This window comes from Oryctolagus cuniculus, chromosome 13 (genome assembly GCF_051225735.1).
Source record: "Oryctolagus cuniculus isolate XC-2025 breed Fujian yellow rabbit chromosome 13, ASM5122573v1, whole genome shotgun sequence".
Lineage (NCBI taxonomy): Eukaryota > Metazoa > Chordata > Mammalia > Lagomorpha > Leporidae > Oryctolagus > Oryctolagus cuniculus.
Genome location: NC_142879.1, coordinates 43,337,337 through 43,365,063, shown reverse-complemented (window position 1 = coordinate 43,365,063; position 27,727 = coordinate 43,337,337). Strand labels below are relative to the sequence as shown.

The window sequence follows — 27,727 nt, the reverse complement described above, 5'->3', positions numbered from 1 at the left end:
AAAAATCTGACTTAAATGTTAAACAGTCTATTTTACAATGAACTTTGAGGTAGACAGTCATAAACATACAGGTGCAGACTTCTTAAGCACTTTTAAGCTAGTGTTCTTAGAAACAGCAATGAGAGTAATCAATAATATTAAATTGATTTTAGAAATCATAGCTCACTTATTGTCATGCATCTATTTAGCTAAGGGGCACTTATTGAGAGTGTCTGGATTATGCATGGGACATGGCCTGGGCTCTATCAGGTCCTATAAGCTAGTGAGTGTCCTGGAAAAATGTGATGGTAGAACCAACTGCAGAGCATGAGGAGAGCACTCGGGACCAGCCCTTGCTTCAGACCAGAGATCTCAGCTTCTCTAGATGAGATTGAATATGTCCTAAAGAACCAATAAAAATGAACTGGAATAAGAGGGATAGTGTTAGAGTTGAACAGGATGTGATAGCATCTTTAAAGTATGTTCATAGCCACTAGGATTGAAAAACTATGGCTCATTTGGGGCATTATAAATAGTTTTGTATACCTGAGAAGAAGTGTATGTGTTTGAATGTGATGGGTGTGCATTGGAAGAGAATGGGTTGGTCAGGGGACAATTTCAAGAGAAGAGGCTAGGGACAGGTACACAGGGTCCATAGGAATTTGGACAGTCATGAACTACCAAAACTGTTAAGGGGTAAATGACTTGATTCAAACCTAGAAAGAATCTTGGAGAATTCCATAAGTACAAATTTACTGGAGAGGATTCAGAAAAAAAGAGCATTCGATGCTATCAGTTTTTTTTTTTTTTTTCTTAAGATTTATTTGAAAGAGTTACAGGAGAGGTAGAGACAGAGAGAGAGACAGAGAGGTCTTCCATCTGCTTGTTTACTCCCCAAATGGCCAGAACTGAGCCAATCTGAAGCCAGGAGCCAGGAGCTTCCTCCGGGTCTCCTACGCGGGTGCAGGGTCCCAAGCACTTGGGCCATCCTCCACTGCTTTTCCAGGCACATTAGCAGGGAGCTGGATTGGAAGTGGAACAGCAAGGACTTGAACCAGTGCCCATATGGGATGCTGATACTGCAGCCAGGGCTTTAACTCACTGCATCACAGGGCCAACCCTATTGCTCTAATTTTTAAAGTTGACATTAGGTAGCATAGTTATTGATATTGCTAATTTATAAATAAACATACCCATTGAAAGTTTTTGAACACTGACAGTTGTTTGAAACACTGACAGTATCTAAAATATGGACTTTCTGAAACAAATGGTATATTTTTCCTTTAAACAAAATGTAATTTTAAATTAACAATCTCATATCACTTTCCAGGTGATTTTATCTTGGAAGTTGTCAAAACTTGACAGAAGGAAGAGTTTCTTAATTTTAGGACAATAAAAGATTTTAAAACATGGAATGCCATTTGTAAAGACAGCTTGCCAGCTAGCTATCATTCCAAGAACTGTTGAATAAAAATCTAAAAAATCAGAGAAATTGAGTGTTGTATTCTCTTTAATAATGATTAAACAAAAATGATTAAAAAAAAAATGAAGGGTCTCCAGAAAGTTTATGGAGAATGCATGTTAGGAAAAAAATTATGCATGGATTTACAAATTTTTGTACTAAAGTAGACATCTTTTAATTTCATTTCCCACAAACTTTAAAATACCTTCATATAATTTGTTTAGTAGAAATTTACTTAGTAAGGAAAGTTTAACAAAAAATCACTTACTGGAGCAATTCTTATGTAGCCAGGAAAGATGTTTTGCTTTTTAAATTTCCCTGACCTTCATACATTTAAACCTTGTATATCATCCTTTTCTAGGTTCTTATAATATTCTGTACATAGGACAATCAATAAATGTTTGTGGAATTAAGTTGATCTGGCCTCAGTAGGAAATGAACCTGAAATTCTCTTCGTTTTACAAACACACGCACACATACCCCATCCATACAGCTGAGGTGTCTGTTAGGATTAGATTCATCCATTAGAATTAGGTTTGACTTTCAGTGACTTTATATAGATATAGCAATCCAGGGCTGCTATGGTGAAGCCATGAAATCATTCAGTACCTCAGCTCCTTTTCTTGTTCTTTGCTTCACCAGTCATGTAGAATGATCCTCCTCATGGCCCACTATGGTGGCCATAGCCCCAGCTATTACATTAACCTGCAATAAAAAGGCCAGAAAGCATGAAAAACTACTGCTATTTTTATTTCCTGACAGTGTGTTACACTTCTTAAATGTTGCTAGTTTGAACTTAGTCCTATGGTCACATCTAATTGCTTGAAGTATGGCATACTGTCCTTTTAGCTGAGTGCATTGCTACTGTGAATCAATTTGACATTTGGTTATTAGGGAGAAGGGGGAAACAAATGTTGGGATATGCACATCATTTCTGCAGCAATGATATGATTAGAAGTAATATTTTTTAAAAGATTTATTGATTTATTTGAAAGAGTTACACAGAGAGAGGAGAGGCGGGGGGGGGGGTGGCACGGGGAGAAAGAGGTCTTCCATCCGATGGTTCACTCCCTGATTGGCTGCAACGGCCGGAGCTGTGCCTGTCTGAAGCCAGAAGCCAGGAGCTTTTTCTGGGTCTCCCACGTGGGTGCAGGGGCCCAAGGACTTGGGCCATCTTCTACTGCTTTCCCAGGCCACAGCAGAGAGCTGGATCAGAAGTCGAGCAGCCAGGTCTCGAACTGGCATCCATATGGGATGCCGGCACTTCAGGCCATGGTGTTAACCCACTGTGCCACAGCACCGGCCCCCTACAACTATATTTTTGAGTTATTACCATAAGGATGAAATAAAATTGACTTAGAGAGATGGAACACTAAGGAAACATTGAGAAGTTATTTGAATTCTGTAATAGGAAGAAGATGCTTTTTACTAGCTGCCTTCTATAACTGTTTTTAAAAACGTACTCAGTTAGTTAGTGCTGTATTTGGCATTTAATGAGTTTTGATTTGGTAACTTGAAATGGGAAGAGGGATAAAGAGAGATGATATCATCCAGAAAGCATGTATGGTGGTGTTTCACCTAAGGTCCAGCTTAGTGCAGTGGTAGCAGTTTCCCAGTACAGAATTAGAATTAGAAGGAAAAATTTAAGAACTTATGCAGTGTCTTGTTTTGATACCTGCAAATCAAACTGAATATGGACAGATGAACTATGTTGTTTGTCATAATATAAATAGAGGTTTACTATTTTTATCCCTTCATAGTTTTTAAAATGTAGTTGCTAGAAAAAGCAAATGGATAGGCATACAAGCATAAAGATAATTTCTCTTACATGGGTTCTCTAGTTTCTAACCAGTGAATTAGAAAAGACCAAGGTCTTTGTCAACTAAGGGCAGGTAGTAAGAGCTGAACTGAAGACCTCCTTGTTTTTCCTAAATTCTGATAAGTACCAAGGATGAGAAGTATTTTTAGAAGCTTTTTTATTTGGAATATCTTCCTCATATTGGACAAAATTAGCAATGCATGTCCTGGAAGGAAAGCTTTTCCCCATATCTCTTTATTTTGCTCTTTCATTCCAGGTTTTGCTAGCAAGACCAGAAAATTTTGCCCTCCATCAATGCTTATCTCTTTGGATTAAATTCTAATCTGTTTTCTCTTGATGTTTTCATAGTAGAGGTTAGAACTATCTCGTTGACATATGTGCAGGTCCTTGTTCTGTTACTGTAAAATATTTAAAGACTTCTGAAATTCTTCCAGATGAATAGTTATAACTCTGAAAATCTTTTTTTTTTCTTTTTAAAGGATTTTATTTGTTTATTTGTGGAGCAGAGTTATAGACAGAGAGAAAAGTCTTCCATTTACTAGTTCACTCCCCAAATGGTCGGAAGCAGTTGGAGTTGGGCCGATCCGAAGCCAGGAGCCAGGAGCTTCTTCCAAGTCTACCACTTGGGTGCAGGGGCCCCAGCACTTGGTCCATCATCCACTGCTTTCCCAGGCCATAGCAGAGAGCTGGATCAGAAGAGGAGCATCCAGGACATGAACTGGCACCCATGTGAGATGCTGATGCTGCAGGCGGAGGCTTAGCCTACTATGTCACAGTCCCGGCCTCTGAAATTTTTCTTACTAGAATAATATTCTAGTGGCAGTAAAAATAACACTCACTATTATTATTTTTCCATTTAATTTATAATATTCTAGAATGGATGCTAGTAGTGAATAGGAATTTCAATGATTACTGACTATCTCCTATTTGCTACAGTATTTTAAGTAATTTATTTTATTTGCTTTTCATAACAGTCCTCCGTGGAGGGAAATTGAGGCTTAAACTTTCCAAGGCCACAAAGCTATTGCATGTCAGACCCAGAATTAGAGCACTCTGACTCCAGGGGCTGCCATCTGTCCAGAACTTCCATTGACGGTGGGCTTGGTGATTGCCTGGCTATGCTGCCCAGTATGGCAGCCACTAGCTATGTGCAGTTGTCTACTAGCTGAACTCCTAAGGAGATTTCCTAAGGAAATTAAATGGACCCTTAAAAATTTTTTTCAATGTATTTTTAAAAATTTTATTCATACAAATAATTTATTAGCAATTTCTGAAATGCAAAGCCTTTAGAGAGAACTAGCAAATATACTTTGCTATCAGTGATTAGATATTTGGCAATGATTTTAAATTCAGAATCCCTACAGATCTGTTTAATACTTTTATTTCTAGTTAAACTGTTACTATAAATGAAAAGCAGTAGACATTGGATGTATTCAACTGATCTTCCATTTCACAACTAGATGTCAGTGTTAACATACCTGATTAAATGTCTCAGGTGTGATTATAGTGAGGTAATACAAATAGTTACCTATATAAGATATAGGTCAGAAAATAAATGATAAAGAAGAAAAGAATGAAAAAACTACTTTCCTTATTTCAGAGATCTAATTAAATCATTTACATTTTTAAAATGCTGATTTACCCTAATTTCCAGCAGCCACAGATAACGTTGTATGAACAATTAAAATTTCTTTTTTGTTTATTTGGTTAGGAGAGTCAAGCAGGGTATGAACTTTTACCTTTTTACTACCACCAACCAGAAGTCCTTTGCTATAGCTTTTCTAGAAAGGGTGATCAGAAAAAGAAGGAAAATTATTGCTATTCAAATGTTATTTGTGTGTGTGTGTGTGTGTGTGTGTGATTTAGAGAGAGAAAGAGAGAGTCTGTGTATATGTGATTCTTGTGTACTTTAATATGAAAGAAACTTAGAGCAGATATTATGTATGTGTTTTCAGTGGCATTCCTCACCTGCATTATCTCTCTTGTTACAATTAAGTCTGCCATTTAAATTCAATCATCATAAAAATGGATGTATTCTATTTTTATCCAATATATTGAGTGATATATATGTATGTATGTATATATATGTATGTGTGTATATATATGTATATATATACATACATACATCTCTAACTAGGATGTCTAACTTTTTTTTTTTTTTAACCTATGCTTCCCGTTGACAAATGAGATCCAGAATACTAACTGAAATATCATGAGTAAAATCCAGGCAAGGTAAAATCGAAGTACTCCAAACACATACCCTCCCTCTACTTCCACCAAAATATCTTGAAGGATCTCTTCCCTTAATTCTCTCTCTTTCAGTATTACTACTTTTGGATCACTTAAGTAATAGAATTCATATAGAGAAAATGCTTTAAATTTTAATTCTCTTTGAGACTGAAGAGTAATAGTGTATACTAGGAAATATCAAGACAGCTTGTTGGGGTACGTGTTTGGACTACTGGTTCACTATCTGTCTGTCTCTCTCCCTGTGTATCTGGCTTTCAAATATAAATAAAAATATTTTTTCAAGTTTGAGAGAACTACAGAATTTTTTTTTGAACTTTGTCTTTGGAGTTCAGTTTAAAATTTTAACAGAATTGACAGCTTTACTCTTTAAAATTTTTATATATAAATTTAATGCTTTCCTTAGAAATATACCTATTTCTCCAAACAATTCTGTCTTGAAAAGATAGTTGAATTAGTATCATTAATTTCTTAGAACAGGCTGATTATTCCTAATCCCTGAATCCAAAATGCTCTAAAATCTAAAAGTTTTTGAGCATTGACATGACACAAATGGAAAATTCCACATCAGATCTCATACGACAATTTGTAGTCAAAATATAGGTGTCATTTTGGGGCCGGTTCTATGGCGTAGTAGGTAGAGCTGCTACCTGCAGTGTCAGCATTCCATGTGGGTGCTAGTTCAAGTCTCAGCTGCTCCACTTCCGATACAGCTGTCTGCTATGGCCAGGGAAAGCAGCAGCAGATGGCCCAAGTCCCATAAATGCTGTATAAAATTACCTTGAAGCTTGAAAGGTGTATATGAAGCAGATGAATATCATATTTAGATTTGGATCCCATCCCTATGATCTCTTTTAATGTACTCATATATACAAATACTTGACAGTCCAAAAAAGTCTGAAATCTGAAATACTACTGATTCCAAGCATTTTAGATAAGCAACACTCAGCCTGTATATTCATTTCTGTTAATGGAAATAACTTTTTAGGTCATGCAGTAGACCATAATTTTGTAGCAGTCTAAAATCCAGGCACCAGTCTATACAAATAGTACATTTGCTTATTTTTTTTTAAAGATTAATTTATTTGAAAGGGAGAGTTATAGATAGGAAGAGTCAGAGGGAGAGAGAGGTCTTCCATCCGCTGGTTCCAATCCGCTGGACTGGAAAAGCAGCAGCCAGAAATGAGGTGCCAGCACTGCAGGTGGCGGCTTTATCCACTAGGCCAGAGTGCTGGCCTGCTCATTGGTTTTAAAAATCTGTGTTTCAGGGGCTGGCACTTTGGCATGGCGGGAAGGGCCGCCTCCTGCAGTGCTGGCATCCCATGTGGGCACCGGTTCCAGTTCCGGCTGCTCCACTTCTGATCTGGCTCTCTGCTATGGCCTGGGAAAGCAGTGGAAGATAGCCCAAGTCCTTGGGCCCCTGCACCCACATGGGAGAACTGGAAGAAGCTCCTGGCTCCTGGCTCCTGGCTTTGGATCGGCACAGCTCCGGCAGTTGTGGCCATCTGGAGAGTGGGCCAGCGGATGGAAGACCTCTCTCTCTGTCTAGACCTCTCTCTGTAACTCTGCTTTTCAAATAAATAAATAAATAAATATTTCTCTTAAAAAATCTGTTTTTTCCCAAAAACATATTTAGCTCATCAGATTTTGCATCTCTATGAAAAACTCTTTTGGAGGTTGCTTTTGGTTGGTTTTTATGTTGGTATTATGACACATAATACAAGAACATAAAAGTAACTGTTGATTAGATTAAGCATAGCGGGCTTAATAGGTTTTCAATCAACCTGAAAAAATAAAAGTTATGTTAACTAAGAACTGACAGTTCCAGTTTGCTGCATATATATAGTTGAAACCAAGCAGGCTACATCAGGTTGCTTACAGTATATCTTTTTTTTTTGACAGATAGAGAGAGAGAGACAGAGAGAAAGGTCTTCCTTCCATTGGTTCACCCCCCAAATGGCCGCTATGGCTGTCACTGTGCTGATCCGAAGCCAGGAGCCAGGTGCTTCCTCCTGGTCTCCCATGCGGGTGCAGGGCCCACGCACTTGGGCCATCCTCCACTGCCCTCCTGGGCCACAGCAGAGAGCTGGATGGAAGAGGAGCAACCGGGACTAGAACCCAGCACCCATATGGAATACTGGCGCCACAGGCGGAGGATTAACCTAGTGAGCCATGGAGCTGGCCCCACTGTGTATCTTAATTAGCAAAATAATAAAATAGGAACCTTATTTTTATTAGAATGCCTGAGGCAGGGAGAAGGAGTAGGAAAGAGGGCATAAATGGTCCTAGCAGAGTGACTTAAGCCTAGCTGGCACTTAGAAATACTTAGAGATATTAATGCGTTTGTCTTCTCTGGACTCATCTCTTCTATGTCAGTGTTAGCCTATGTTAGTTCTCTGAGTACGTGGGCCTTTCTCTGTGGCCCGTCTCCGTGATCTGGGTTTTCTTTCTAGGTGCCTGCTGTATGAGCCCTAATCTCACACTCTATTTTCCCTTACCCTCTTTTGATATTTGGACTAAGCTAACCATTAAGTGACAAATGGTTATGAAAGAAATAGCTATTTGGAGCTACCATGTAATGTTTTACCATATCTTCTCTGCTGATTTTCTTAAAAAATCTTAAATACTTTTGTTTTAAATTCTATATGTGTTCTCCTGGTTTGGCACAGAGATACATATAACTTTCTTTTTTTTTTTTTTTTTTTTAAAGATTTATTTATTTATTTGAAAGGCAGAGTTACAGAGAGGCAGAGGCAGAGAGAGAGAGAGAGAGGTCTTCCATCTCCTGGTTCACTCCCCAATTTGCTGCAGTGGCCGGAAATGTACCAATCCAAAGCCTGGAGCCTGGAGTGTCTTCTGGGTCTCCCATGCAAGTGCAGGGGCCCAAGAATTTGGACCATCCTCTCCTGCCTTCCCAGGCCACAGCAGAGAGCTAGATTGGAAATAAAGCAGCCGGGTCCCAAACCTGTGCCTACATGGGATGCCAGAACCGCAGGCGGCGTTTTCATGCACTATGCCACAGTGCTGGCCCCGACATAACTCGTTTTGAGGAAGGGAGTGGTAATTGCAACAGCTATAATTTCAGAGATCAGACTTTGGCTGCCATAACAGATATTGAAATTCTCTGGATCTGAAACCATTTTGAAAGTACTTTTTTCTTTAGCAGCAAGACAGAAAGGCAGTGAAGGCTGTATAGTTATTTTCCTTATTCTTCTCAGATTTGCTCTTGTTCTGTCAATATTTGAATTGGTTGGTTTGTGAGCCTTTTACATTTGGACACCAATTAATTGTTCACCTAAATTAAATACTTTCCTAAACTTTAAGTGGGTGAATTCAGTGGTATGCACATTATATATCAATAAAGCTGTTATTAACTTTTCTTTTTAATACATTTCACTTTATCATTACAGAAAGCTGTGTTCCTGCTCAAGTGGTGGCTGCAATTGATGTAAACACGGTCGCTAATGAAGTATATGAGTATAATTTTCCTCACACACTATTACTAGCCAAGACCATTGAAGTGAGTAATTATTTATTAAGTATAGAATAGGAAAATGTGGTTGAAAAGCCAAATATTAGTTTTTACTAGCCTAATTAGAAGATAAGTCATATATAAGTAAAGTTTAGGAGAAGAGATTAGTATTTTATATTCTATCAGAAGAAAACAGGCTGTTTTCAAAAGAATTTCCACCTTAATTGAGGAACAGAGAGAGATCAGTTTTTTTATGTCTGAGGGGAAAGGGGTTGAGGTTTAAGTTGCTTGGTTTTTAAATTGTTGATTCTATGGTGATATTAACCTTTATTTAATTCTTTGCTTTCAATCAATACTCACACAACATTTATAAACCATGTGGTGAAAACAGGGGACACAGTCATTGGCTATTACTTATTGAGTGCTAAGCAAACCTGTCAAAGTTAACCCTTTTCACCTATCATGAACTCAGCAGAAGTATTTAACACTCCTGTACAGTGAATGATTTTAAAAATAATGAAGTTATGCTTTGCCTCCCTATTTCTTGTTGTGAAAAGTTTTACATACTTATGTGCAGATCTTTATGTGAACCTTTGTTTTAATTTCTTATGGATAATAGGTAGGAGAGGAATTGCTCAGTTACATTTTTTTTTTAATTTATGAAAAAAAAAAACATTTTACAAAGTGTTTTTTACCATCTTACAGTCCCAACGTCACTGTTTAAGTAACTTTCATATCCTTGTCAACACTTGCTGTTGTTAGTCATTTACATGTTAGTAATTTTATTAAGTGTCTAGTAGTATGATTTTAATTTTCATTTATTTGATGACTAATAATATTGAATTTCTTTTCATGTACTTATTGGCCATTTTTCTAGCTTCTCTGTCAAGAAGTTGCCCAATTTTTATGATTTAGGTGTTTCTATTATTTAGTTGTAAAAGTTTCTTATGTTTTCTAAATTCAACTTATTTGTCAGAAATAAGTATAAGTATCTTGTCCATTTCTGTACCTTGTCTGTTTTTTTAGTTCCTTAACTGTGTCCATCGAAGTTTAGATGTTTTTATATAATATATATATAACCTCCTATATATGTGTGTGTGTATATAAATATATATAAATGTCATGTTTTTTGTGTCCTAAGAAATCTTTGCTTACCTTATTTTCTCCCAGAAATTTTATAGCTTTGATTTTGACTTTAGGGTCTGTGATCCATTAAAGATTATTCTTTTGTGTTCAGTGTAAGGTATGGGTCAAAGTTTATTTATTTTTTCCAAGGGAATATAAACTTGTCCCAGCACTTTCTGCTGAAGCTTGTCCTTTCTCCAGTTACCTTGACAGCCCCCTGCCCCTTTTTAAAGTAGATCATGTACTTATATATGTGGGTCTATTTCTGAACCCTCTCCTCAGTAGTATCTCCATATTTATTCAAATACTAGTAATGCACTGTTTTGATTGTTATAGCTTTATAGTATATACTGAATTCAGTCAGTGTAAGTTCTTATACTTCTGTTTTCCTTTTCCAAGATTATTTTGGTTGTTTTTTACATTTCTTTTGTATGTTCCTTTTTATTTTATTTTAAAAAATTCATTACATTTATGTTCAAATTTTAGAATCAGTTTGCCAGTTCTACAAAAAGATACATTGATTATTGGTCAGTTTTGAGACAATTCAATCCTAGTAAAACTTGATTTTTCAGTGCATGACACAATATCTTCATTTATTTATGTCTCCTAAAATTTCTATCAGCAATATTTTGTAATAATTAGTGTGTAAGTCTTACATGTGTGGTGATTAATTTATCCCTAAATATTTATGGGTTTGATGGTATTACAAGTTTTTTAAAAGGTTTTTGCTGATTTATTTTGTTTGACACAGAGAGAGAGAGAGAGAGAGAGAGAGAGAGAGAGAGAGAGATTTTCCATACTCTGGTTTACTTCCCTAATGTCCACAACAGCCAGGGCTGGGTGAGGCCGAAGCCAGGAACCTGAAACACAATCTAGGTCTCCCTAGAGACCTATGTGGTAGGGACTCATGTTCTTGAACCATCATCAGCTGCCTCCCGGGGTTGTCATTAGCAGGAAGCTGGTTCAGAAGCAGAGTAGCTGGTACTTAAATCAGGCGACTCTGGTAGGGGATGTGTGTGTCCTATGTCACAACTTAAGTGCTGTGCCAAATATCAGCACCTATGGGACAGTTTTTCACTATGAATCTTTTCCATTTTATGTAGTTAGTTATTTTTTAAGGATTTGTTTATTTATTTTAGAGGCAGAGTTACAGAAGGAGAGAGAGAGAGAGAGAGAGAGGTCTTCCATCCGCTGGTTCACTCCGCAGCTGGCCACAATGGCCAGAGCTACGCCAATCTGAAGCCAGGAGCCAGGCGCTTCTTTTGGGTCTCCCATGTGGGTGCAGAGGCCGAAACACTTGGGCCACCTTCCACTGCCTTCCCAGGCCATTAGCAGAGAGCTGGATTGGACAAGGAGCTTCCAGGACAGGAACAGATGCCATATGGGATGCGGGCCCTGCAGGCAGGGGCTTAACCTACCACGTCACAGTGCTGCCCCCTCCATTTTATTTAATTTGTCAAATTTATTGACCTAAAGTTTTACAGATTTCATGACATTCTTTTTCTGTCTGTATCATCTGTAGTGATATTCTCTCTTTCATTTTGACTGTTAGCACTATTATTCCGTTGCTGAAACTAGGGATTTACCCATGGATCTTTTTAAGTAACCGGGTTTGGGTGCAGTTGCCTATCTTTTTTTTTTTTTTTCCATTTGCTTAATATTTTACTAATTTCTTCTCAACTTTATTATTTCCTCAAAGTTTATCTTTAGTTATCCTTCTTTTTATACTTCCTACATTGAAATTTGGGGATCATTCTTTTAAAAATATAAACATTTAATTATCTTTTTTTTTTTTTTTTTTGACAGGCAGAGTTAGTGAGAGAGAGACAGACAGAGAGAAAGGTCTTCCTTCCGTTGGTTCACCCCCCAAAATGGCCGCTACGGCCAGCGCGCTGCACTGATCCGAAGCCAGGAGCCAGGTGCTTCCTCCTGGTCTCCCCTGCGGGTACAGGGCCCAAGCACTTGGGCCATCCTCCACTGCCTTCCCGGGCCACAGAAGAGAGCTGGACTGGAAGAGGAGCAACAGGGACATCTGGTGCCCCGACCGGGACTAGAACCTGGTGTGCTGGCGCCGTAGGCGGAGGATTAGCCTAGTGAGCCGTGGTGCTGACCTTAAAAATATAAACATTTAAAGCTAAAAATTTTTACCAAGTTTTGGCTGTATTCCACAAATTTTCCTATGTCATATATTCACTTTAAGTTCAGAAGATTTTTAATTTCCTTTTTAGCTTGTGTGTTATTTATGATTTTAAATTCCAATTATTTGGGAATTGTCTACATAACTCTATTGCTGATTTCTAAGTCTGTGTAATCACTGTTGTGCTCCATATGTTTCTAGTTATTTTGAATTTGCTGAGGCTTGTGTTTTGGCCCATGGTGCAGTTGGTCTAGTAAATGCCCTGTGTGCTTTTAAAAAGAATATGTGTTCTATTTTGGTTGATTATAAGGCCTTATAACTGTCTGTTAGGTAAAGTTGGTTGATAGTGACATTCAGTTTTTCTATATCCTTATTTATATTTTTTGTCTGCCTTTCCTATCATTTGCTGAATAAAGAGTATTATAATCTCCCTGATATAATTATGAATTTGTCTATTTCTCCTCATTGGTTTTGTTTCATTTTGTCTGAAAGCTCTGTTATCAAGTATTCTCTTTATTTGTTTTCTTCATTGATTGATCCTTTTATCATTATTAAATGTCCCTCTGTCCCTAGGTATATTTGTTGTTCTGAAGCCTACTTTTTCTGATATTAGTATAGCCATTTCAGCTTTCTTAGGACTAGTGTTTGTGCTTATATATTTTTCCATTTAAAAATTTTATCATACATATGCTTTTTTTTTTTTTTTTTGACAGGCAGAGTGGACAGTGAGAGAGAGAGACAGAGAGAGAAAGGTCTTCCTTTGCCGTTGGTTCACCCTCCAATGGCCGCCGCTGCAGCCGGCGCACCGCGCTGATCCGATGGCAGGAGCCAGGATCCAGGTGCTTTTTCCTGGTCTCCCATGGGGTGCAGGGCCCAAGCACTTGGGCCATCCTCCACTGCACTCCCTGGCCATAGCAGAGAGCTGGCCTGGAAGAGGGGCAACCGGGACAGAATCTGGCGCCCCGACCGGGACTAGAACCCGGTGTGCCAGCGCCGCAAGGTGGAGGATTAGCCTATTGAGCCACGGCGCCGGCCCATACATATGCTTTTTTTATTTAAATTGCATTTATTGTATATACCATATACTTGGGTTTTGCGTTTTTTTTTTTTCATTCTGACAGTCTCTGTCTTTCCTTTAATTGGAATCTTATAACATTTAAATTTAATCTTATCAATGTTGTTGGGTTTAACTCAACTATCTTGTTATTTGTTTTCTATTTATCTTATCTGGTTCTTGTTTCTTTTTTCCTCTATACTTTCATTCATTTGGATTTTTTTAAGATTTCGCTAGTTTTCTTTTTATTTTATTTTATACTCATAAGATTAACCCTACACTAAGTAAAGAATACAAAAAAATAGTAATAAGATAAAAACAGTTGCTCAACAGTAGAAATAAGAAATTATCGAATCTCAGAATGTCAATTTCATTCATATATATTACATTTTTTTGTGCTCTATTAATTACCACACATCAGGGAAAATGTATGGTATTTGTCTTATTGGGACTGGCTTATTTCATTAAGTATATTGGTTTCCAGTTGCATCCATTTTGTTGCAAAAGACAGGATTTCATTCTTTTTTACAGTCGAATAGTATTCTATTATATATATTATATATACCCACAGTTATTATTATATATAATATATATCCCACAATTTCTTTATCCATTCATCAGTTGATAGGCATCTGGGTTGATTTCATATCTTAGCTATTGTACATTGAGGTACAATAAACATGAGGGTGCAGATAACTCTTTCATATATTGATTTCATTTCCTCTGGATATATTCCCAGGAGTGGGATGGCTGGATCATATGGTATACTTATTTTCATTTTTCTGAAGTATCTCTGTACTATCTTCCACAATGGCTATACTAGTTTACATTCCCACCAACAGTGGATTAGGATACCTTTTTCACCAGATCTTCACATGCGTTTATTTAGTTTTTTGATTTCTGTATGGGAGCCATTCTAACTGGGGTGAGGTGAAACCTCATTGTGGTTTTGTTTTGCATTTCCCTGATGGCTAGTGACCCTTCATATGGAAACACAGAATACACCCCTACTCCAATAGCTAAAGCAGTCTTAAACAACAAAAACAGCCAGAGGCATCACAATAGCACATTTCAAGACATACTGCAGGGCAGTGATTATCAAAACAGCCTGATACTGGCATAAAAATAGAAATGTAGATGAATGGAATAAAATAGAAACTCCAGAAATCAATCCACATATCTATAACCAACTAATATGACAAAGGAGCTAAAATCAATCTCTGGAGAAAGGATGGTCTCTTCAATAAATGGTGCTGGGAAAATTGGATCTCTATGTTTAGAAGTGTGAAACTAGACCCTACCTTACACCTTAATGCAGAAATCAACTCATAATGGATGAAGAATCTAAATCTACAACCTGAACCATGAAATTACTAGAGGATAACATTGGGGAAACTCTGCAACATATTGGCATAGGCAAGGACTTGTTGGAAAAGAACCCAGATGTACAGGCTATCAAAACAAAAATAGACAAATGGGATTACATCAAGCTAAGAAGCTTCTGTACTGCAGAGAGAATACTCAGCAAAGTGGAGAGGCAACTGACAAAATGGGGGAAATATTTGCAAACTATGTAACTAATTAAGAATTAATATATAGAATCTATAAAGAACTCAAGAAACTCAACAACAACAAAACAAAGAATCCAGTTAAGAAACGGGCAAAGGACTTTACAGGTCTTTTTCAAAAGCGAAAATTCAAATGGCCAACAGACTTATGAAAAAATGCTCAGGGAAATGCAAATAAAAGCCCTATTTTTAATGATGAACTCTAAAGAAGAAAGAGTATATCGTGTCTAGGCCAAATGTATAGGAACTACATTGAGGGTCATGTTTAAAAAGGGAATACAGGCTAGCGCCATTGTTCACTAGGCTAATCCTCCGCCTGTGGCGCCAGCACCTCAGGTTCTAGTCCCTGTTGGGGCGCCGGATTCTGTCCCAGTTGCTCCTCTTCCAGGCCAGCTCTCTGCTGTGGCCCAGGAAGGCAGTGGAGGATGGCTCAAGTGCTTGGGCCCTGTACCCACATGGGAGACCAGGAGGAAGCACCTGGCTCTTGGCTTCGGATCAGTGCAGCACGCTGGCTGTAGCGGCCATTTGGGGGGTGAACCAATGGAAGGAAGACCTTTCTCTCTGTCTCTCTCTCACTGTCTGTCTGTTAAAAAAAAAGGGTGGGGGATACAGGTGCCTATTCTGTGGTGTCACAGGTTAAGGTATTGCTTGCTATGCTGCCATCCCATGTCAGTAGGCTGATTTGAATCCTGGCTGCTCCACTTCTGATCCAGCTTCCTGCTAGTGTGCCCTCTCCCTTTCCCTTTCCCTTAACCTCTTCCTCCTCACCCTCTCCCTGGCTCTCTACTTTTCAAATAAATAAATAAATTCTAAAGTGAAGAAATGAATAGTGGATAGAGAGATGGACATTTGGTGTAGCATTTATAATAAATACTATGTGGAACTCCCACATCTCACATCAGAATTCCTGGGTTGGGATTCCAGCTCTTACTAGTATATACCTGAGAGGCAGCAGGTGATGGCTCAAGTACATGCGTCCATGCCACCAACAGAGATCTAGACTAAGTTCCAGGCTCCTGGCTTCCTCCTGAAACAGCACCAGCTATTGCGCACACATGGAAGAACCAATAGATGGAAGATCTCTCCCTCTGTGTCTTTCAAATTAATTAATTAATTTTAAAACATTAAAAAGAAGATAGAAGATTAATGGGGAACTGAAGAATGATGAGAGGCTTTAGGAAGTTTATGTCCTATACCACATGTAATAGTTATTTGGACATGCGTTTTGTGCAAGGCATTGAGTTCTTAGAGAAAATACGTATTTGTCTAAGATACTAATTTTGTCTCCAATAAACTTACTAATTACTTCAGAAGTTAAATTTAGTATTCTTTAGGACTTCTGATGGAATGTGGCATAATAAAGATACTCTACTTCCAAATTTCTGCTTCTTTTTCTAATAGAAATAAGAGAAGCGAAAATTATAATGAAAATGATTTATCTATAAGCCAAAATAAAAAAGATAATTATGAAGACTAGAGCCGTAATTGAAAGAGACAGAGACACACTTGAAAAGGATAGTAACTGGTCAATGTATCATGTTTGATAAATAGAAAGCATTATTGATAGGTAGGCACTTAAGAGTTTCCTAGACTGGATTCTCAAACCATTAATTATAAAATTCTCCATGCAACTGATTCCAGAAAACAGAGTGCTATTACATCTGAGGCATCACAGAGGCACAAAGTGCTTGTACTGTTCTAACTCTGCTTTGGCTGGCTCTGGGACCTTGAAGGAAGTTGCTTAATGTCTCATAGCTTTAGCTTACTACTGCATTTCCTTTCCAAGATTGTTTCTGGAAGTTAGTTTGACTAAAATTTACTTGAAAAGTATTGTGTTATGTAAACTGTTATAATTTCTGTTATATTTAGTTATAATTACCATTTTTCTTTCTTCATTCTTTTGATATTTTCATATTCCTTTTCCCCCAAATGTTTATTCCTTAGGGCATTACACTAGAAGAATTTGACAAGTTATCTTTCAATATGATTTTAATGAGCCCTCCATGTCAGCCATTCACAAGGTATGTGCAATTAATATTTTTATGTTGAGAAGGAGTACTTAATGATGTCCATCAACTGTAGCTTTTAGTCTTGAAATTTTTCCCAAATAATTCTGTTCATTTACTCATTTACAATTCAGCAATAATCATTAAGTAAATAGCAATTATTGCCAGAAGAACAAAATAATTTGATAAACAGTAGATATGGAAGACTGATAGGTTTCTTTTATACCTACATAAGAAAATATTGATTTCTGGCCTAAATTACCTTAATTTATTTAAACTAATGAGCATTCAGGAATAACTTTTCCAATCCTGATTAAAGTGGATTTCCATAATGAAAGTCCTAAATTATTTAAATGTAACATTTAAAAACAATTTAAACATGCATTTGTGCATTTTACATTTTTAAAAATTTCTGTGTACACTTAATTCTGAATTCTGGAATACCCACATTGCAGTTTCTTCATTTGAAAATTATATAGTATTTATTTGATTATATCTCAGGGAGTTATTACATCTCAAATAAAATCTTGACTAATTTACCTTCATTTTAGACCTTTGTAATAACAATAAATTATTTTTAATACTGATCATAATCCTTTAAGTCTTACAGGGAACATATCATTTAATTTAACATGCTTATAGGCTGGGCATTGCTGTTATCATTATTTTACAGTTGAGAAACTGAGACATAGAAAGGTTAAGTAATGTTCCCAAGGATACAAAATTAGGGACAGTTACAGCCAGAATTTATGAATCATTTTATCTATTCCTGTTTTAATATATATGCTTTAAGTGGAATATAATGTAATAAATATTCTAATTCAAATGAATATTGTCATGCTAAATTTTACAGCTCCTTAGGAAACTGATTCCATGAGGATTTGTTCTACTGTTTTATTGCCAGATATCATTTTTGATGCTGTAGATCTTGTTTTTAGAGAGCTTGTAGTCTAATGAAAATGATTGACAAATCACATTTTATAATGTGAAATAAGATATATAGTAAAGGAATACTGAAAAGTGCCAGGAGATCACAGAGGAGAAAATGGCTTGCTGCATACCAGGAGAGGAGAATTCTTTCAGAGGTGATGTCTGAACTGAGGTTGAAAGCAGATTAGGAGTTTTATCAGAGAAGGGAAGGAACACCTATATAAAGATGCTGTCAAGCATTTGTAAGGGTGTGGACTGTTGAGTGCAATGTGTAGGATAGGACAGAACGCAGTTCCAGCACAGGGAAGCTTCCTATGTCATTGCTTTGCCTGCCCCTCTCCCAACCAAAATATTTTCCCTCCTACTACCCCAGCCACGTGTTAGCCCAAATCTAGCTGCTGAAGGCAATGTAACTGATTGTGTAGTCATTATTATTAAGATCTTATGGGAAAGAGGCAAAATAAGAATTGAAGATTGCTGTGGAATCTGTTAAGTCCAGTTTAATCTGCTAGCTGAGCCTCAGATCCACTGATTGTTTTGGTCCTGCTGGGAGATATGAGGAAAGGAAATGCTGTCAAGTAACTTATTGATTACTATGAAACTAATAAGTAACACAGATTTAGATCTAGGTCCTCTGTTCTCCTACTCAGAACCAGTCCAAGCTTCCTTTCGGCTTGATCCTTGATCATGTTGCAAGCCTCACTTCTAAGACCAAGTGCTCACTCTAATACTGACTGTTTACAAGACCCATCTTGACCCTAGTTGATCTAACCAAGCTGTAACTCCTGCTTGTCCTATGGCTTAAGTCTTTCCTATTTACTTGGACAAGATTGTCTGAGTCTTACCTACTTCTTTTATCTGCTTATGTCTTGTTTAGTCACCAATGCTATCAGCTCCAGGTGGCTACCCTGGGGCCCATTCATCTGAACTGTTGTCTTACTTTGGTCACAACGAAAGGTGTCCTGGGCCAATTTGTGTGTGTGTGTGTATGTGTGTGTGTTAAACAGGATGATTTTAAGGGAGTAATTATTTTTCTCACTAACTTGTACTTTTTTGTTTCAGGTAAGTTAATTATACTGTTTTGCAAAAGTAACATTTTAAGTGTATTGATATCAGATGCAAGGTCTTTTTATTTTTAATTCAATGAGTAAATGCTTTTAGTTTTCTATAGCAACAAAGATAATCATTTTTTGTGAAGATCAGCTTATTTTAATTCTCTGCTTTGACTTTTTAAAAGTGATCTAATATCGTTATAGAAGATTCTTAATATATGTTTTTGTGCTTTCTTTATTACTTTAGAATTGGCCTGCAGGGTGATATGACTGATCCAAGGACCAATAGCTTCTTATATATTCTAGATATTCTTCCCAGGTAAAATCATAGATTCCTGTTCAAATTTCCTTTATTACTTTTAAAGATTTATTTATTTGAAAGGCAGAGTAACAGAAAGAGATGGACAAACACAGAAATCTTCCATTCACTGGTTCACTCCCCAGATGGCCACAACAGCCAAGTCTGGACCAGGCTGAAACCAGGAGCCAGGAACTCCATTCATGTCTTTAACACGAGTGGTAGGGCCCAAGTACTTGGGCCATCATCTTCTGCTTTCCCAGGCCAATAGCAGGAAGCTGGGTGTGAAGCAGAGCAGCTGGGACTGGTGTTCAGATACAGGATTTTGTTGCAAACTGGCTTAACACTATGTGTCACAATGTCAGCCCTGTTACATGCTTGCTTTAACTGAAAAACTGTGGGTCTAGAAGAATGTTATGTTTTTCACTTTGTAAAGATTAACATTTTATATGTGCTCCCTTCAGACACTATTCACATCACTTTATCTTCTTTTGCCATGACTAGTAGAATAACTACAAATGTTTCAAGTTTCTGCACTTGCCACCATAGTGAGTGACAGGGAATCACAGTCTAATATCTCAGTTCTGTTACTTGTGCTCATAGCAGTAATTCAAATGATGCTAATGTTGTTGATGAATGTTGTTACTGATGGCCTGGAAATGTGTGCTAACCCTGGAAGCTGCCATCTTTTGTGAATGAAAGTTCTTTGAGTTGTGCAATGCAAAAGCCTTGTGCAAACCCATGTTTTGAGAAGCTTGAATGGAAATTAACATTTCCTACTTACTTTGTCAAATGTGCCCTGCTTATGGGGAAATGTGAGTAAAATATGAATTGTCTTTAACATATAAAATTCTGTTGTAAAAAAAAGAATTCAGAAAATACTTACCTCATATTTTCCATAGTAATCATTTTCTTTGCTTTTTACTTCTTAGTAATGAGATATTTGGAATTCCATTTGTTTTTGTTTTTTCAGATTACAAAAATTACCAAAGTATATTCTTTTAGAGAATGTTAAAGGTTTTGAAGTATCTTCTACAAGGTAAGAACTGTATTTGTCTTGATACATCATAGATATGGCATATTTTATAGTAGGAATACTTACGAAAACAAGATCTGAAAAAATGTGCATTCTGACATTTCATATGTATTATATATTTTATTCATTTGTATTGATTTTGACTAACAATGGAAAATATTTTATATAGCTTTGTTTAGCTGATTCTCTCCCATTTATATATGTTTGAATTTTTCCAGTATGAGTACTTGTTTAAATGAAAACATTTCCTTTTTTTTAAACATGTGTCCTTAGAGAAAACAACACTTTTTTTTTCTATTTATTTATTTGATAGGTAGAGTTATAGATGGTGAGAGAGAGAGACAGAGAGAAAGGTCTTCATTCCGTTGGTTCACCCCCCAAATGGCCGCTACGGCCAGCGCACTGCACCAATCCAAAGCCAGGAGCTTCTTCTTGGTCTTCCATGCGGGTGCAGGGCTCAAGCACTTGGGCCATCCTCTACTGCCTTCCCGGGCCACAGCAGCGAGCTGGACTGGAAGAGGTGCAACTGGGACTAGAACCCGGCTCCCATATGGGATGCCAGCACCGCAGGCAGAGGATTAACCTAGTGAGCCATGGCGCCGGCCCCTGAAAATGATATTTCTTAATTTAGTCACTTCTATTGATGTCTGTTTCTTTTGAAACGGGAATGTTTTCATGCAAATCGGTCCTACTGAAAGGCAGTTTCTGCTCTATTGTTGGATACAAGAAGAAGCTGTAGGTCAGGTTTCCTTTAGATGACAGCCCAGGCAGCGCGAAAGCATCCAAATCCTTGATTCTGTTGTTCTCTACAATGGAATTCCTATCTGATTTGATATATTGAAGATATTATTCTTGTTTCCACATTAAACTTATCATTAGCAGATTAAGGATTCAGAATTCAGACTTCCATTAGAATAAATTATCTGGCAGCTTTATATTTCTAATAGAAAATTATTATTTAATTTCTTAAGTTCTGGACTTTAATATATCATATTTTTAAGCAACTTCATTGGGGTTAAACACTTTCCACTTTAAATGAGTTTTTATGTATAATATTTTACATAACAGCACCATTTCCAAGTAAAGAGTGAAAGCTTTTCTTTCCTTTTTCTTTTCAGAGATTTATTGATACAAACAATGGAAAATTGTGGCTTTCAGTACCAGGAATTTTTATTGTCTCCAACCTCTGTAGGTACTACAATTATAAACCTTTATTTACAAGTTAAATTAAAAAGTTTTATTCCCCCTGAAGCAATTTGATTTGATAAATTCTCTATTTTGGATAATATTATAGGTAAATCTTAAAATTAGTTATTTCTAAAGAATATAGTATATGCATGTAGATTCCCTTATGTGTATTTTATGAAAGATTTTATATCTTGAAACTCATAAGGAATATGTATTTCTTTAGGAGAATAAAGGCCAACATGTTTTGAAAATATGTGAAGCTGGATATTTCCAAGCTAGGTGTACTATAGCTTAGTAACGCTTCAAAAAAATCCAAAATTGAAAACCAGATGATTATTTTTTGATGACATAACATTAATTTGCAAATGTTGCTTTTATTTCATATTTAAAGATATTGAAGTAGTTGGTTATGATAAGGTATTTGACAAATTTTGATTTTGCAAGTATTATATTTTTTGTTATTGTTCTTCTTAAGTTCTTACCATCTTTAGCCATGTCATATAGTTCTTTTCCCAGATATTAGAAGAAAAATCGTTTCAAAAAATAGATATACAAGGTATGGAAATTGACATATATGAAGTTGAAATATCTGAACTCTTTAAATTTATTTATATTTCTTGCCTCTTCATTTTTGAAATATAATGAGACCTCCTTAAAGGCAGAGAGAGAGAGGGAAAAAGGTTATATCATTATATTCATAGAATTGTATCTATGAACTATATTGAATCTGTTCTGTTTATATATTAATATTGCATTAAGTGATGCAGTCATTCATCAGAATCAATCTACCTAATTCAAAAACAGGTACAGAGCTGCAGTTTAACAGGCTTAGAACGTAATACAAAGAAGTCTTCTGTAAATCAGTACTAGAATTTTCTCTAGCAGAAGCTGAGTGTATAGCATGTGAGTTTTTCTTACTGGGTGCAAAGTGAGTACAGATCTCTCTAATTTCCTATAGTAACTAACTGCTGTGCTTTATTTGCAGCTTGGCATTCCAAATGCAAGGCTAAGGTATTTTCTTGTTGCAAAACGTCAGTCTGAGCCATTACCTTTTCAGGCTCCTGGTCAGGTATTGTTATTGTTTATTTATTCAGATACATCCATTTGCTGACTTATTTTCAAGAACCCTTTTGTGCAGGTTTATATGCGTCCTGTAGTGCCTGTAGCATAGACTGTATCCTACGTTCATTTTCAGGACCTTTTTCTTCTCCTGATGTAGCTTTTATTAGTTCAGTGAAAACAAAAACAAGATGAAAAACAAAAAATCTTCATTAAAATATAAGTTAAATGTGAAATATAGTAACCACTTATGTTTTTGTCCTGCTTTTCCTCTCTCTATAACTTCTCTTCTGATCATTGACTATTTTGGATTTATTATTTTCCTTTTCCAATGAAGCCATTGGTTAAATTTAAGATATCCTATCTTAAAAATGGCTCGAATATTTTAGCACATGATTGCATTTTCTGTAAAGCCAATGCTATTTAGCTTGATTAAAATATGGGAATAGGCTGGCACCACGGCTCAATAGGCTAATCATCCACCTGCGGCGCCGGCACCCCGGGTTCTAGTCCTGGTCAGGGCGCTGGATTCTGTCCCAGTTGCTCCTCTTCCAGTCCAGCTCTCTGCTGTGGCCCGGGAGTGCAGTGGAGGATAGCCCCAGTCCTTGGGTCCTGCACCCACATGGGAGACCAGGAGAAGCACCTGGCTTCTGCCTTCAGATCGGCACAGTGTGCCGGCTGCAGCAGCCATTGTGGGGTGAACCAATGGAAAAGGAAGACTTTCTCTCTGTCTCTTTCTCTCACTGTCCACTCTGCCTGTCAAAAAATAAAAATAAAATAAAATATGGGAATAATTAGTACAAGCCAAAATGAAATGTTCAATTGCTATAGATAGAGTCTCTAACAGTTCAATTGCTGTAGATAGTTTCTAACAATCTGAGCAGCTATGTGTGCTTTAGGTGAATGAATGAAGGTGAAAAACAGTTTCAGTAGTTCAGTGACGCTCTCTACAAGTAAATACTCGAAAGTTCCATCCTGCTACAGGGGAGCCATTGTATTATTTGAATTTCCTGTAATATTAATGAATCTCCCTTTTCGTAGTGGAGAATTCCAAAAGCATTGTATAAAGTTTTAGCAAAGACTTTATCCCTAAAAATGCCTGAAAGTTTTTTTTAATAAAATGGAATTTCATGGTTCTGTTTTATAGAAGCAAGTTTTTCCTTTGAGACTCATGAGTAGAAATAAACTTTCATGGTGAAAAGCAATTTTTTTTCTTTTCTTTTCTTTCTTTCTTTCTTTTTTTTTTTTTTTTTTTTGACAGGTAGAGTTAGACAGTGAGAGAGAGAGACAGAGAAAGTCTTCCTTCCGTTGGTTCACCCCCCCAAATGGCTGCTATGGCCGGCGCGCTGCGCTGATCTGAAGCCAGGAGCCAAGTGCTTCCTCCTGGTCTCCCATGCGGGTGCAGGGACCCAAGCACTTGGGCCATCCTCCACTGCACTCCTGGGCCACAGCAGAGAGCTGGACTGGAAAGGAGCAACCAGGACAGAATCCGGCGCTCCAACCGGGACTAGAACCCGGGATGCTGGTGCCACAGGCGGAGGATTAGCCTAGTGAGCCACAGTGCCGGCCGATTTTTTTTTTTTCAATTACTAGTTTTCTTGAAGATCATGGGTATGTTCCAGTTTCTCCTTTTATTGAAAGAATTTGACAGACTTTCTAGAAATGTTAATGTTGGTTTCTAAGCTTCTTTTCTAAATGTCATACTGTATCTATATTCCACACACTTCCTTTTATTTTGTTTGATGTTTTTATTAATAAATACAAAAACAGTAACTCCATGAGGTAAATCTTCCATAATCTAATGGCACTAAATATATAAGTAACTTATATATGAGCACTATCTTACAATAACTGTACAAGTATTCCACAGTTTCTATCTTTTTAATGGTAATCCTAGAAAGGCTGAAGATATTTTTGTATAGTGTTGACTAGATGTTACTAATCTGTCTTTTATTTTTGATAAAGCTTTTGACAGTTTGTGCATTTTTACTTAATGCCAGGTACTGATGGAGTTCCCCAAAATTCAATCTGAATATCCACAAAAATATGCAATAGATACAAAACAGAAAAGTGAAGAAAAGGAAATCCAACCAAATATTTGTTTTGATGGCAGCACACAGTGTTCTGGAAAAGATACTGTTCTTTTTAAGCTTGAAACTGCAGAAGAAATTGAAAGGAAACGACAACAGGACAATGATATATCTGTGCAAATGCTGAAAGATTTTCTTGAAGATGATATTGACATGAACCAATATTTTTTGCCACCAAAGTCATTGCTGCGATATGCTCTTTTATTAGATATTGTTAGGCCCACGTGTAGAAGGTCCACTTGCTTTACCAAAGGGTAGGTCTTAAAGAGACTTTGCTCATGTTATATCCAAAATAACCAGGTGTTTTGTTTTGTTTTATAGCTGTTTTTTATTTTAATACTTAAAATAAGGAGCATTTTGTAAAATGTTTCTGCTAGGTTGATGTGTGTGTGTGTGTGTGTGTGTGTCCCTCGTTGCCTGCTTTGTGTTTCAGTGGAATATGAGTGAAAATTCCTTCTGGCAGAACATTATGTGCATCATGCACAAAAGTGTTCCTAAGACAAGGCTCTTTGATATTCATAGGAACTTAAATACCCATGATGGAAATGTTTTCTGTAGCTTGTCACTTGATCATTTTTTAGGGCTTTCTTTCCATGGCACATCAAACCTCAAAGGATTAAGTCCACTCTCATGATCAATGTGTAAGAAGAAATTAATTTTAATATAAAGAAACAATAGTTGAATCATCTGGAGCATGTTAGGGTAATTTTTTAAAAAGATTTATTTATTTATTTATTTGAAAGTTGGAGTTACATAGAGAGAGAATGAGAGGCAGAGAGAGAGGTCTTCCATCAGCTGGTTCACTCCCCCTACGGCAGCAATGGCCAGAGCTGTGTTGATCCAAAGCCAGGAGCCAGGAGCCAGGAGCTTTTTCTGGGTCTCCCACATGGGTACAGGGGCCTAAGGACTTTGGCCATCTTCTACTGCTGTCCCAGGCCATGGCAAAGAGCTGGATTGCAAGTGGAGCAGCCGGGATTTGAACCGGCGTCCATATGGGATGCCGGCACTGCAGATGGCAGCTTTACCCACTACGCTACACCACCGGCCCCAGGGTAATTTTTAAACTTAAATTTTATTCAGTTTTTAAACAAGTAATATATTCCCGTGATCCAAAATTCAAAAGACACTAAGATTGTAAGACTCACTTCTACTTCTGTCTCTTGGTCATCCAGTGTTCTTCTCTATTTGCAATTCTGTGATATCAATTTTCTGTATAATCTTTCAGAGATACTGTTCTTGAGGGTGTGTTTAAATGCATATTCTTATTCCCTCTTTGAATAAATGGTAACATACTGTATACAATATTATGTGCTCTTTGTTCACTGCACAATATAAATTAGATGTTTAATAGTGCATAAAGGTCTTTTTTTTTTTTAAACTTTTTTTATTTAAGAGGTAGAGTTACAGAAAGAAGGAGAGACAGAGAGAAAGGTCTTCCATCCACTGGTTCACTTCCCAGATGGCCACAATTGGTTAGAGCTGAGCTGATTCAAAGCCAGTATCTAGGAGCTTGTTCTGTGTCTCCCATACAGGTGCAGAGACCCAAACAGTTGGGCCATCTTCTATTGCTTTCCCAGGCCGTAGTGGAGAGCTGGATCAGAAGAAGAGCAGCTGGGACATGAACCAGCGCCTGTATGGGATGTTGGCACCACAGGCGGAGGCTTAGCTTACTACACCACAGCATCAATCCCTTTCTCTCTTTTTTTCAAAGATTTATTTATTTATTTATTTGAAAGGCAGAGTTACAGAGAAGGAGAGGAAGAGGAGAGAGAAGTCTGCTATCTGCTGGTTCACTCCCTAAGTGGCTGCAATGGCCAGGGCTGGGCCAAGCCAAAGCCAGGAACCGGGTGCTTCCTTCTGATATCCTATGTGGGTACAGGGACCCGAGCACTTGGGCCATCTTCTGCTGCTTTCCCAGATACATTAGCAGAGAGCTGTATTGGCAGTGGAGCAGCCAGCTCTCAAACCTGCGCCTGTATGATATGTTGGAGCTGCAGGTGGCGATTTAACCCACTACACCACAGCGCTGGCCCCTAAAGGCCTTTTCTGTTCTCATGATGTATATATCGTAATTCATTTTATTGCATATTTTTTATGTAAATTTTGGGGATTCCTCTGAGTAGTTTCTCAAATTCTTAGTATGTTTTTCATCAACTTGTTAAACCTGTAAATCAAGACAACTCTTAGGTCTTTTCAGGAAAGTGTTACTAAAGGTCCCTATCTCTGCTTTGTGAATGTTCTTCAACCTCATTTGATAGGTAGGTCTATGGTATCATAATTCAAGCCTTCTCTTTTTACCTAAGAGCAAGCTATCTCAGACAATATACTGTGCTCTGATATAGTCATACTAGAACTTTTGATTTTGTCATACTCTGCCCTGTACTTCCAGGGAAAAGAATTTATTGCTCTCTGCTGCCTTAAAAGACTGCACTCAGCTCTTGTCTATCGCCATGTCCAATAGGTTCTATTTAGGACTCATAAAACAAGACTTATCAAATTTGTAATAAAAAACAACCTTGAAATTCTTCTGTAATCATAAAGATGATATAGAGAGGCTGTACTGTAAAAGTCTACTGTGGATAATATATACACACACACGTTTATATATGTGTGATATACATGAGAAAACAGTTTGTTTCCCTGGTGTGACCTTTTGTTCTCTACTTTATATTTTAAATTTTCTTCTTGAAGGAAAAAATAATGTTAATATATTGAACAGCTTGGCAATGGTATTAGAAATATTACTAGCACTTTGCATTTCTGAGGTCTTCTTCGCAATTTATTTTTAATCTACGGTCTTATTATTATATGAACAATGTAAGTGAAAATGTGCTGTGTTACATGAGAGGCTGCCCCAGGCTCAATAAACTGTTCATCGTGGTGCTAGAGAATAGGGTTTTGGATTCCTGAGGAGAAATGATGGTTCAGGCATTATCACAACCAGCAGCAACTTACCGTCATGTACGTGACGTTTGGCTTACTGTGGCAGAAATGCTGATACAGAGCAGCATTTGAATATAAAGTATACTTTCTACTGGAAACACTGCCATGTGTGGTTCCTGAAAATTTCAGCTAGCTTTATCTTATATCTTTTAATTAGTAATTTTTCAGTTACAAAGCATGTTTATGTGATATAATTTAAGATATATCAAAAGCATGTAGCTATGTAAATTGTTTAATTCATTCAAGAAATATTTGTGAAATT

At 37.1% G+C, this 27,727-nt stretch overlaps 1 protein-coding gene across 16 annotated transcripts in view; it reads left to right on the top strand.

Annotated features, from left to right (window-relative positions):
• The window catches only part of TRDMT1 (tRNA aspartic acid methyltransferase 1), an 85,838-nt gene that overhangs the window by 43,700 nt on the left and 14,411 nt on the right, over window positions 1-27,727 (top strand). For 7 of the 16 annotated variants that reach the window (XR_011381483.2, XM_089311494.1, XM_070055454.2 and 4 more), the window contains 8 exons: window positions 8,918-9,027; window positions 16,808-16,884; window positions 19,099-19,170; window positions 20,123-20,188; window positions 21,304-21,373; window positions 22,359-22,442; window positions 24,433-24,776; window positions 25,458-25,574. Coding sequence is in view for 13 of the 16 variants with exons in the window: in XM_089311494.1 (XP_089167620.1) it covers window positions 8,918-9,027; window positions 16,808-16,884; window positions 19,099-19,170; window positions 20,123-20,188; window positions 21,304-21,373; window positions 22,359-22,442; window positions 24,433-24,776; window positions 25,458-25,574 (940 nt within the window). In the remaining 3 variants the exon portion in view is untranslated. Of the gene's footprint in view, window positions 1-8,917; window positions 9,028-16,807; window positions 16,885-19,098; window positions 19,171-20,122; window positions 20,189-21,303; window positions 21,378-22,358; window positions 22,443-24,432; window positions 24,777-25,457; window positions 25,575-27,727 lie in introns of those variants that run through there. The other 9 variants (XR_007909665.3, XR_011381486.2, XM_002717359.6 and 6 more) reach the window with 4 other exon arrangements.